At 37.8% G+C, this 13,242-nt stretch overlaps 1 protein-coding gene across 2 annotated transcripts in view; it reads left to right on the top strand.

Moving 5' to 3' along the window:
- Window positions 1–13,242, top strand: part of LOC150074993 (sodium/potassium-transporting ATPase subunit alpha-like) — a 632,142-nt gene that overhangs the window by 225,770 nt on the left and 393,130 nt on the right. For both annotated transcript variants that reach the window (XM_090388637.1, XM_090388636.1), the window contains exons 5-6: window positions 12,038–12,151; window positions 12,271–12,523. In XM_090388637.1, coding sequence (XP_090244763.1) covers window positions 12,038–12,151; window positions 12,271–12,523 — 367 coding nt within the window. The remainder of the gene's footprint in view (window positions 1–12,037; window positions 12,152–12,270; window positions 12,524–13,242) is intronic.

Raw genomic sequence — 13,242 nt, 5'->3', positions numbered from 1 at the left:
CCTCCTATCGATTCCAGGCAGAATTCCAAACAATTTCAAATTTAACTCTAACTCGCAACTTTTTTCCAGCATTGCAGATAAATCTGCAGAATTCCTACTCTTAAGATTTTGTTTGTTTGTTATTTGGTTTTTAGGAGCATTAGCAACTAAAGCCATATTGCTCCAGGATATGCGGTGGTCATTCCCTGACCTTTCCGCATCCTCCGTATTTGGTGGTGACGGGCTCGAACCCCGGTCTAATCAAGAAGCGTGTGCTATGCACTGCTGCTCCTTCCCACCTGGCTACTGAGGCACCTACTCTTAAGGTCATTAGTGCCAAAGTGTACAACAATATCACCTTTTGTGCCATTAAAAGATGATATCCATCCTACAATGTCATCAACCTTTGTCCCCGGCAGACCTACCCCGGTCCTGGCACCATTATAACGGTCAAAATGAAATTTTCTGCAAAGAACTTCATAGGGTTAAGGCAGAAACACACTACTGTCACCTTCCACAAGCTCAGATTTTACTAAAGCACATTTCTGGAGGTCATTACTATAAAACTATAAAGACAATTTGCAGTTTCTGGTTTATTGGGCTTTTCTGTTAGTGCAATTCCTCTATCAGATCACCAGCGAGGTGATCTGATAGAGGTGTATAAAGCCTTGAATGGTTTAAGCATGCTCAATGCTGATGGGATTCTTCCTCTAGCTCAGAAAAATCACCTGAGAGGGCATAAATTCAAACTGAGGAAAGACAGATGTAGGATAGACGTGCGGAAATTTGCCTTTAGCCAGCGGGTGGTTGGTTGGTGGAACAGACTTCCATCCCTTGTGGTGGAGGTTGATAGCCTAAATAAGTTTAAGGCTCAGCTGGACAGGTATTTTTAACGAACAGAGGGGTGAAGTGGAAGTGGGTTTTTTTTTTTTTTTTGGCTGATGCTGCATAAGCTTGCTTTCTTGCATCAAATGCCTCTGCTAATGCTAAATGCTAAAATTCATTATAAACGGGTAGTAAACTCAATCTTATTGCATTTGCTGGAATCGATAGCTGGAATATCGATAGCCGGAATTCTGGGGGTTTTTATGTTATTAAGGTTAAATATGTCCCCCTTCACTGAAATTTTCAGTAATAAAAAAACAAATTTTCGGAATCTTCTCCTCATTCCTGTTTTTTTAAGCTTGTTACTGCTTATCTCACTTGTGCAATTTGTGCATGCTGTGTTCATCATTATTGATTGCTTTTTTTTTTTTTTTTTTTTTTTTTTTTTACTGTTTTAAATTTTATAATCCTTAAAAAGAAAAAAAAAATTTATGCAAGTCCGAAGTTACGCAAGTCGGGGACTTACTGTATGGTGAAACACCTCGCAAAGTCCATTTGTTATGGATTGTACATTAAATAATGTCCATTATTTAATATATAACAAATATATATTTGTTATATATTAAATATAACTATATAACAAATTATATAAAACTATATAACAAATTATGATTAGGTGGACATCTTGTAATAGGCTATTTTATATTCAGTGAAACAAATAATAAGAAGAGTAAATTGTTTCAGTATAATAAAAGATATTCTGAACTGAGTACTAACCATATTAAATTACAAATTTTTACTTTTTTTTTTTTTTTTTTTTTGAAGGTGCCGAAAATGTTTAATTATTTTCAGTTTTCTGTCACTGTATGGGAATATTTAATGCTTTGTATTACAGCAACTTTCAACTCAGTGATATTCATACAGCAGTTAACAAGAAAAGGTGGCAGTGATCACAGTGTACTGATGTGGGATTTACTTAAAGATATAAATACCATCGGGGGTAAAGGGGAGGGATTTTACTTTCATAAAGGTGACTATGGTGGTCTCAGATGGTTTTTAAATTCCCTACTGTGAGACCAACTGATGATGTTATCAACATGAAATTCTAAATGGTTAGCATTCAAGAAAGTAATCTTGGAAGCTACTAGACTTTTCATACCAACTAAGAAATACTGTTCAAAATTGACGTCTAAATGGAGGTCAGATGAAGTAATGAGACTCGTGACAGAGAAAAATGCATGGGATACATATAAATTATCAGGTGACACAGAAGCCTATGGTAGATATAAGATACCATCTAAGAAATACTGTTCAAAATTTACGTCTAAATGGAGGTCAGATGAAGTAATGAGACTCGTGACAGAGAAACATGCATGGGATACATATAAATTATCAGGTGACACAGAGGCCTATGGTAGATATAAGATAGTCTGTAATGAAGTCACAAAGGAGGTTACGCAGGCGAAGGCATATTACAAGAAATCATCGGCAAAGGATGCTAAGAAAAACAGCATAGACTTCTTTACTTATGTAAACTATAGAAGGTAGGGGGATGAATTAGATTGGTCCACTTGATATCGATGGTTTGACTGTTGATGGTCCATTCTCAGGTAGCTGACAAACTGAATGAGTATTTTGCATCAACATTTGCACGTGAGGAATTCTGTATGGAAGTGGAGACCAGAATCTTGAAATAACTGGGAGTAAAGTGGAGGAGAAACTGTTGAAGATAAACACAAGAAAGGCACCCGGGGTGGATGGGATCTCTCCAGTTATATTAAAGGAGGCAGCAAAGGAAGTAAGCAAACCCTTAGCCATAATTATGAGAGTTTCCTTGGACTCAGAGGAGGTACCCACAGACTGGAGATGTGCAAATGTGACCCCAACTCACAAAGGAGGATCAAAGGCTGACACAAGTAATTATAGACCTGTGAGCTTAACGTCTGTTCCAGGAAAATTAATGGAGGCACTGGTTAAAGAAGCACTGCAGGATCATTTAGACAAGACTTCAGTTATAGCTCGGACACAGCATGGCTTTGTTAAGGGGAAGTCTTGCCTGACCAATTTGATTGGATACTATGATGCAGTCACAAAAGAACTGGATGCAGGGAATAGCTTTGATATTATATACTTGGATCTTAGAAAGGCTTTTGATACTGTTGCACATGGAAGACTGCTACACAAATTGGAGCAGTGTGACATTGGAGGCAAATTGCTGCTATGGATAAAGGGGTGGTTGAGGGGGAGAAGACAGAGTGGTAATCAATGGACGCTGCTCATCGTGGACTAATGTTATTAGTGGAGTCCCTCAGGGCTCAGTGTTGGGTCCATTATTGTTTTCTGTATTTATAAATGATATTGATGATGGTATATCAAGCTTAATGTCCAAGTTTGCAGACGATACAAAGGTTGGCAGGGTTGTCAAGGACACTACTGACACTATGCTGCTGCAACAGGATCTGGAAAGGTTGAGAATATTTATTTTTGAGGAGTGCAGATGAAAAATGTAAAGTACTACACATGGGAAACAGCAACCCCAGAGCAACGTATCAACTCTGTGGTACTACACTGACAGTGGTAGAGAATGAAAGGGACTTGGGGTGGTTGTGCAGGCAGATATGAAGTTCTCTGAGCAGTGCAGATGGGCTGCAAGAGTAGCTCATGGAGTATTGTCAATGATATACAGGACTTTTTCCAGCAGGGATAAGGAGGTGATTATTCCCTTGTATAAGGCAATGGTCAGGCCACACCTAGAGTACTGTATACAGGCCTCATTTCAAGAAGGATGTAGAGCTGCTGGAACGAGTACAGAGAAGGGCAACAAGATTAGTGAATGGAACAAAGGGGTGCTCTTACGAAGAAAGGCTTAAGTTTTGCAAATTACAGTGTCTGGAGACTAGGCACCAGTGAGGTGATCTGATAGAGGTGTATAAAGCCTTGAATGGTTGAGCATGCTCAATGCTGATGGGATTCTTCCTCTAGCTCAGAATAATCACCTGAGAGGGCATAAATTCAAATTGAGGAAAGACAAATGTAGGATAGACGTGCGGAAATTTGCCTTTAGCCAGCGGGTGGTTGGTTGGTGGAACAGACTTCCATCCCTTGTAGTGGAGGTTGATAGCCTAAATAAGTTTAAGGCACAGCTGGACAGGTATTTTGAACGAACAGAGGGGTGAAGTGGGTTTTTTTTTTTTGGCTGATGCTGCATAAGCTTGCTTTCTTGCATCAAATGCCTCTACTAATGCTAATATATCAGAGAGCAGTAGACATACATGTGATTGGTAGCAGCACTGAGATAACTGACCATGCTATGCTTACAACAACTTGTCTAATGTATTAAGCAGGCAACAGTGTAGCAGTATAGGCACATGGCCAGGAAACAAACATTTTCAGAAGTATATCAAACTCTAACAAGGAGTTAAATGATTGAGTAATAACTGAGAGCAAAGTGGAGGAGAAAATGGTTGGGATCTATCCAGTTATTTTAAGGCAGGTAGCAGAGGAAGTAAGCAAACCATTAGCCATAATTATGAGAGCATCCTTGAATCCAAGAATGCTCTCATAACAGGCTGGAGAAATGCAAATGTATTCCCAATTCACAAAGGGTATCAAAGGGTGACACGAGTAATTACAGACCTGTCAGTTTAACTTCTGTTCCGGGGACAGTAATGGAGTCACTGGTTAAAGAAGCAATGCAGGATCATCTACACAAGACTGCAGCTGTAGTTCAGACATAGCATGGGGTTTGTTAAGGGGAAATCTTGCCTGACTAATTTGATTGGATAGTACAATGTGGTCACAAAGGAACTGGATGCAAAAAATAATTTTGATATCCTATACATATACTTGGATTTCAGGAAAGCTTTTGATACTGTTGCACACAGAAGGCTGCTGTACGAATTGTAGCAGTATGGCATTAAGCAAAAGTTGCTGGTATGGATAAAAGGATAGTTGAGCAGTAGAAGACAGAGAGTGGTAATCAAAGGACTCTTTGTGCACTAAAATTAATGTTAATTAGTGGACCCCCCCCCCCAGAGTTCAGCGTTGGGATCATTGTTTTCTCTGTTAATCAGTGATATTGATGAAGGTATAACAGGCTTAATATCCATGCTTGCAGATGATACAAAGGTTAACAGGGTTGTTACTGACAGTAACAACGGTATGCAGCTGCAACAGGATCTAGAAAAGTTGAACAGTTGGACTGAGAGTTGGCATCTGAAGTTTAACATTGGCAAATGTAAAGTAGTGCATATGGCTAGCAGTAACCCAAGAGTAATGTACCAACTGTGCTCTACTACACTCAGGGTAGTGGAGAATGAAAAAAAGATCTGGAGGTAATTGCGCCATCAGATATAAAGTTTTTAGAGCAGTGCAGATATGCTGCCAGAGCAGATCATGGGGCCTTGTCAATGATATACAGGAACTTTGCTAGCAGGAATAATGAGTTGATTATCCTTTTGTAAGGCAGTGGTCAGGCTGCACGTTGAGTACTGCAGACAGATCTGGCTCATTTTAGGAAGGATGTAGAGCTGCTGGAAAAAGGATTGGTGAAGTTAATCAAGGGGTGCTCTTACCAAGAAAAGCTTGAGTTCTGCAAAATGCAGCATATGGAATCTAGGCACATACAAGGTGATCTGATTGAGGTGTTTAAAGCTTTAAATGGTTTGAGCAAACTCAGTGCTGATGGGATTCTTCCTCTTGCTCAGATTATGCATTCAAGGGGGCATTAATTGAAATTGAGGAAAGACAGTTTCCTCTGCACATCAGCAGAACACATGTGCAGAAATTTGCATTTTTCCAGTGAGTGGTTGATTGCTGGAACTTACTTCCATCTGTCATTGTGGAAGTTGATAGCTTAAATAAATCCAAGGAAGAACTGCTTTTGGAGCTGATGAAGAGGTGAATGGGAAATGTTTGCTGTATAAGCTTGCTTTCTTGCATCATATGCCACTGCTAATGCTAAAGGTACCAGAATTTTTCACAGGTAATCATTCCACTTCTTGACCGTTGACATTGGCAAACTTTGATTGGGAATTCATGTCTCCTTATAGTTTGGATTTAACCCCAGTGAATATCATTTGGTCATGTCAATGAAAGAGAAAATAGAAATTCAAAACAAAGGAAGAAGTCGTTTGTCTTCAATGTGTTCATTGTAAAAAATAACAGTTGACCTTGAGCCATCCTTATAATTGAGATCAATAGTATTCTAGATAACATTATTCAAAAATTAAAATTGTTTTCTGTTGTGCAAATTGCAGCTTCATATGTAATTCCTAATTGGAATTACATATGAAGTTAAAAATAAGCTTAGATGAAATAAAATAACATTATATAATAAAGTTAAATCATGTGTGTGTATATTACAAAAAGTCAAAAAAAGACATTGTTAAGCAAGTAATAGTTTTCGCTATATAGTGCAAGTAAGCCACAGGCATTTGCTATACAGGCCAAAAAAAAAAGATAGGTAACTATCTAGTTGACCTTTGAATTTATTCGAACTGTCAGCCTCAACTACCTGTGAAGATAACTTGTTCCAGCAATCAAGAGAAGAGGTGTTCCAATTTATCCAACACTGTTTATGTTCTTCACAGAGGAACAAAGATCTGACTGAACTACTTCCTTCAACTGTTTCTTAGCTGTATATGCTTGTGAGTATAAGCTTTGTATCTGTATATTTAGTAAGCATTGAGTTGCAATGCTTACTAAATTATGAATATGGGTTATGAAGATAAATAAAGTATGAATATGGATTATTGGATTAAGTGTATGAAGATAAATAAAATATGAATATGGATTATTGGATTAAGTGTATGAAGATAAATAAAATATGAATATGAATTATTGGATTAAGTGTATAAATAAGAGCTGCATACTAAAAATGTTACGAAGAAAACTTTAATAAATGATATTCTGACATATTGGCTCTAGGCCAGGATATCAGACTAACAATACATGATACTAAATAGCAGTGTTCTCCCCAGGACCTATTGAATGGACGTATGGTACTGCTCACCGATCTTGATCAATATTAATTCGAACATACTATGCGATCGAGATCAATGTGACAGGAGCATATAATGTTAAATTATGCAATTAATTTTTGCTCTGGGTCACTTAAGTTACATAAAAAAATATAACAGAAATTTTATGGGGAAAATATTGAAATAGCAGCATTTTGGAACTAATCATTATTTTCTTTAGCATTGGCATTATTCGAGCCATATGATGTAAAAAAGAAAACTAATACAGTAGCAGCCACAAAAAAAGAAAAAAAAATCCTTCCCATTTCACCCATCCATTCACTCCAGAAGTTTGGCCAGAACTTCATTGAATTTATTTATGCTATCAACTTCCACAATGACAATTGAAAGTGTTTTCTGGCAATCAACCACCGACTAGCTAAAGACAAATTTCTGCACATCTATTCTACAACTGGCTTTCCTCAATTTGAATCTATGCCCCCTCGGGTTCTTAATTTGAGCAAGTGGAAGTATCCCGTCAGCATTGAGCCTGCTCAGGCCATTCAAGGCCTTATACACCTCAATCAGATCACCACACAAGTGCCTAGTCTCCAGATGCTGCAACTTGAAGGACTTAAGCCTTTCTTTGTTGGACTTAAGCCTTTCTTGAAGGACTTAAGCCTTTCTTAAGCCATACGTCCAATCTTGTGGCTCTTCTCTGTACTTGTTCCAGCAGCTCTACATCCTTCCTAAAATGAGACCTCCAGACCTGTATGCAGTACTCGAGCCACATCTTGAGTACTGCAGACCTGTATGCAGTACTCAAGATGTGGCTTGACCATTGGCTTATACAAATGGATAATCACGTTCTTATAACTGCTAGCAAAATTCCTGTATATCATTCACAAGATGCAAGGACTTGCACTGGCAGCCTGTCTGCACTGCTCAGAAAACTTCATATCTGACTGCACAATTACCCCCAAGGTCTTTTTCATTCACCACCACCCTGAGTTTAGTCCCACACAGTTGGTACATTTCTCTGGGGTTACTTCTACCCATATGTAGTACTTTGCATTTGTCAGTGTTCAACTAAAATTCAACTGCAATTTTTCAGCCCATCGACGCCATCAAATTTTGTTGCAATAGCTCACCCAGATGAATGTCATTAACCATCTTGCCTGCTTTTTTTTCTCTCTGCAAATATAATGGGCCCAGTACCAAACTTGGGATGGGAGGGGGAGGGGACTTCAGAAGAGCAGTGTCCATTGAATACAGCTCTCTGTCTTCTCCCTCTCAACCATCCCTTTATTTAGAACAGAAACTTGCCTTTATTGCCATGCTGCTCTGATTTGTAGTGCTTCCTGTGTAGCACTATCAAAAGCTCTTCTGAAATCCAGGTGTATGATATCAAAATTATTTTTTGCATTCAGTGCCTTTGTGACCACATCAGTATCTAATCGATTCGTCACTGTATAGAAGACTTCCCCTTAACAAACCCGTGCTGTGTCTGAACTATAGCTGTGTCTTATCTAGATGATCCTGCAATGCTTCTTTAACTAGTGACTCCGTTATTTTCTCTGAACAGAAGTTAAACTAACAGGTCTGTAATTACTCATGTCCCTTTGATCCCATTTTGTGAACCGGAATGCTTTTTTAACTAGTGACTCCATTATTTTCTCTGAACAGAAATTAAACTAACAGGTCTGTAATTACTCATGTCCCCCTTTGATCCACCTTTGTAAATGGGAGATACATTTGCACATCTCCAGTCCAATAGGATCTCCCTGAGTCCAAGGATGTTCTCATAATTAGGGCTAAAGCTTTCCTTACTTTCTTTGCCTCCTACTTCAATATAACTGAATAGATCCCATCCACCCTGGTGCCTTTTTTTAATGTTTAACTTCAACAATTTCTCCTCCACTTTGCTCTTTGTTCTTGCAAAAGTATTTAGCTCCCTGCCAGAGTTTGAAAAACTTCTGCCATTTCCTTCTCTGAATAACTCCTCATGTCTAAATGTAGATGTAAAAAATACTCATTCAGTTTGTCAGCTACCTGAGCAGGATCATCAACAGTTGAACAATTATTATCAAGTGAACCAAGAACCAATCTGATATTATTATTATTATTATTACTAGCCATATAGTGCAAGGGCAAGGAAGCCAGGCTTATGCTGCACCAGCCAAAAAAAAATTCCGAGTTACCCTGAGAAGAGCGAGAGTCAGAAGGGAATTATCAAGAAAGAGAAGAATGATGATATCCAGCTTAGGACCCTGGGTGCACCAAGCCCATATTTACTAGATGTGAGCCTCTGGGGTTAATATTGATATCAAGTGGACCAATCTGATTCACCCACGTTCCTTCTGCAGTTTTCATAAGAAAAGAAAAGAACTCTTTGCTCTTTTTTTTTTTTTTTTTGCCTCTTTTGCCAGACATTTATTGTAATCTGCTTTCACTTGGCTAACCTTCTTTGTGACTTGATTACAGACCAACTTATATCTACCATAGGCTTCTGTGTCACCTGATAATTTTTATGCATCTGATGCATTTTTCTTCAATACCACGAGTCTCATTAGTTCATCTGACATCCATTCAGGCCTAAACCTTGAATAATATTTCTTATTTGTTATGTAAAGCCTCGTAGCTTCCAAAATTAATTCCTTGAATGATTCCAATTTAGAATTTGCTGTTGGTAACGTCATTAGTTGGTCCACAGTATAGAATTTAAAAACTGCCTGAGACCACTTTAGTCTCCTTTATGAAAGCAAAACCCCTTCCCTTTACCCTTGATGTAGTTACATCTTTAAGTGAATCCCATGAGTACACTGTGATCACTGCCACCTAGTGTTTCCTTTATCTGCAAATTCTTAATGCATGATAATGCAATCACTGCTGATAATCAGATCAAGAGTATTGCACTCTCTGGTTGTATCTCGAACATGCTGCTGTAGAAAACAACCATCCTGTAAATCCACAAAAATCTTGCTAGTGTGTGAGTGACCACAAGTTCTAGTCAATATTTGGGAAGTTAAAATCTCCCATTATAAGACATTCTGATTTACTGGCCCACTCTGTTTCTCCGTATAGTTCATTATACTCATCAGAGTCATTAGGTCTATAACATGCTCCTTTTTTCCGCTCTCATTTTTCCTTTCCCAGTGCTTGTTTCAACATTACACTGCCAATGTCAGCTGGATGTACTGCCTTAGATTTTGTGTGTTTTTTAACTAAGAGCATAATCTATCATCCCTTCTTACTTTGTCTATCCTTTCTGTACACATTATACTCCTCAAATTCCAATTCTACATTCCTTATATCTGGGTGACCTCATGTCTCTGATATCCCAACAATATCCTGTGATGTCTTGACCAGCACTCAAAATTCATCAAATTTATTTGCTATACTCCTAACATTGGTGTACATGCAAGTATACATGCACCTGTTTTTATTCTTAGTTACCCTAACACAGCACATGTATTTACTTGTTTCGTGAGGACTCCCACCAGTTCTTGAAATCCCCAGCAACTTGATTTCCAGGCTACTGCTCATTCCAATAGAAGAAGTATAAGAATCACATCCATCTCTGCCTGCAGTTACTGTTAATCTATTAATCTGTGAACCCCCCTCCAAGCTAACAGTTTTCCAACCCACCTAACACTGCCTCGATAGCATCAGCAAATATTCTTGCACCCTTTCTGTTTAAGTGTTTACCATCCCAATAGAAGCAGTCTCTCTTGTTAACAAGCAACAAGCACAAACCATGCTGAGAAAACCTCTGCCCCAATAAGCCTTGCACAATCTCTCCTGAGCCGAAATGATTGACAAGGCTCTAATCATATATTCCTTATCATTTCTGCAGAATTGTAGACTCTTTCAAATTTAACCTTAACTCACTCACAACTTTTTTCCAACATTGACCTGTACTTGTTAAGTAATTCTGCAGATCTCCTATACTTAATGTCATTAGTGCCCATGTGTACAACAGTATCACCTTTTGTGCCCTTAAAAGATGATAGCTGCACTACAATGGCATCAACTTTTGTCCCTGGCAGACATACCCTGGTCTTATTCCACCTATCCTTTTTGCAATATATTTCCTGCTTCCCTGACAATTGAGTCACCGACAGTAACTAGCTTATGTGGAACTAGCGCATTCTGCTCTGAAGTTTTCCGCCCTGCTGCCTGATGCACAAGAGTGAGCTCTGGTGTTGAGTTGGGCAGCTGACTTCTTGATGGACCCCCTTTTTAATTCCTTCAAGGGCATCTACCCTAGACCTCAGACTCTCATAGATGACCATCCAAATGCTGAGTTGGTGCCTAATTTCTTGACACCCTCTGCAAACACACACACACACACACACAAAGACATTCTCCTTGGTAAGGTCATGTCCTGTTCCAGAAAGATTTGCAAACATTTCACATTTTGCGCATTTTTTTTTAGACTGTGATGTGTTGGAGAATCATTCCCTTTGGGTCTCCCCGGAGCCACAGCACTTCTGCTACTTTGTGCTAATTGCTTTCCTGCTCTAGTCTGGCCATGATTTCTGTTTAAATACAATTTAATTAACAATGAAAATTAATAAGATTAATATATTTAATTGATAAATGACAATACTGTACTAAGCTAACAGTTTCCTAATACAGTGCTGCATATTATGCTATTTAGTTTTACATTATACCTTATGCTATCAAGTTTGATATAATGTATCATTATGCTATTCTGTATTGATCTAATATACTACAACAACGGCAGCAAGATTCGAACAGCAAGATTTTACCTATACTAAATAGTAACCTACAGAATCTCTTTCTAAATTCAAAATAAACTAAGGAGGATGATTAGGACTATAAAGTGACTTCTAGAAAAGAAATTAATGTGATAAGTGAATAAAATGGTAAAAATTTATCAAAAAACTTAACGTTTGCTGGAGCTGCAAAATCTTTTCCAATAAGTAGACAGACAAGTTTGAAAAAAAATTTAACCCTAACTTGCGATTTGTTTTCAGTATTGACCTGTACTTGTTAAATAAGTCTGCAGATCTCCTACTCTTAATGTTAGTGCCAACGTGCCCTTAAGGGTCCTCTTTTGTGCCCTTAAGTTAACATAGAGCAGATTATATCTGCTCTCAACATCAACTTTTGCCCCTGGCAGACATACCCTGGTCCTATTCTTTTATAAGATGTAATGAAACTTTTAGAATCTGACTAGAATTTTTTCTTAAACTAATCTTATGATTTAAGATAATGAAAAATAAATTGTTTTTGTTATTTTTTAGCTGTATCTTGGCATTGTATTAGCTGTTGTAGTAATTGTGACAGGCTGTTTCTCTTATTACCAAGAAGCAAGAAGCTCTAAAATTATGGAATCTTTTAAAAACATGGTGCCACAGGTAAGAATTCAATTATAAATCATAGTCACTGTCAAAAATTTATATTAGTAAAAATTTGTGAAGGTTTATAATATAAATATTTTATATTTTGGTAAGTATTATTTTTACTTTAATTTCAGTATGCTACCGTTATTCGTGAAGGTCAGAAGCTCACTATTCCCGCCGAAGGTGTTGTTGCAGGAGATATTGTTGAAGTTAAAGGTGGTGATCGCATTCCAGCAGATATCAGGGTGACGTTAGGACAGGGTTTCAAGGTAGATAATTCTTCTTTGACAGGAGAATCAGAACCGCAGTCCCGATCTGCAGACATGACTAATGAAAATCCTTTAGAAACAAGAAATTTAGCCTTCTTTTCTACAAATTGTGTAGAAGGTATAGTTAATTTTGCTTTCTTTATACATGAGATAAAAAAGAAAATAGCATGTGGTATAAATTTTCTTTCTGTAAATGCACTAAGCCAGACCTAGATGTACTCCTACTCCATATTCTGCCGACCAGGCTAGCCAGGTGGGTAAAGTGCCTGCCTGGCAACCCAAAGGTCGCAGGTTCGAATCCCATTTCGGGCTTGGATCAAAGTACTACAAAAACCTTGGGAGGTGCATTATGGCCACAAAAGCCAATGCGCCAATAACTACCAAAAAAAAAAAACCTCCATATTCTAGATTTAACTTATTTGTAATATTAGGTGAAATCCTTATTACTGCTTGTTTCTATCTTTGCACAGACTATACAGAAGAAACATGGCAGTAGTACCCATTACAGCCTGAATAATCATAGGCAAGGGTTAACAAATAATTAACCAACAAACATAAAATACAAAATATAAAGTTGAATAATAGTAAGGATGCCTAATCATTGCATTACTATTTACTCAAACTATTTACATATTGTATTACATAATTACAGATAGTACACATATACATGTACACAGCATGTAATATTTGCCTTCAAAGTCCTATACTTTCTTTACCAGTGAGGTGGAAAGTTACCATTAGCAAAGGGCATCAATACAATGGTGTCAAAAGGATTAGAGTTCAGCAGGATGTGCTTCTTAGTTGAGTTCACTGAGGATGTTTTTTCAATACCTTGGC

The sequence above is a fragment of the Mastigoproctus giganteus genome, chromosome 14 (assembly GCF_048544385.1).
Source record: "Mastigoproctus giganteus isolate SK-2022 chromosome 14, ASM4854438v1, whole genome shotgun sequence".
NCBI classification, from domain to species: Eukaryota; Metazoa; Arthropoda; class Arachnida; order Uropygi; family Thelyphonidae; genus Mastigoproctus; species Mastigoproctus giganteus.
This window is presented reverse-complemented; position numbering and strand designations above follow the sequence as displayed.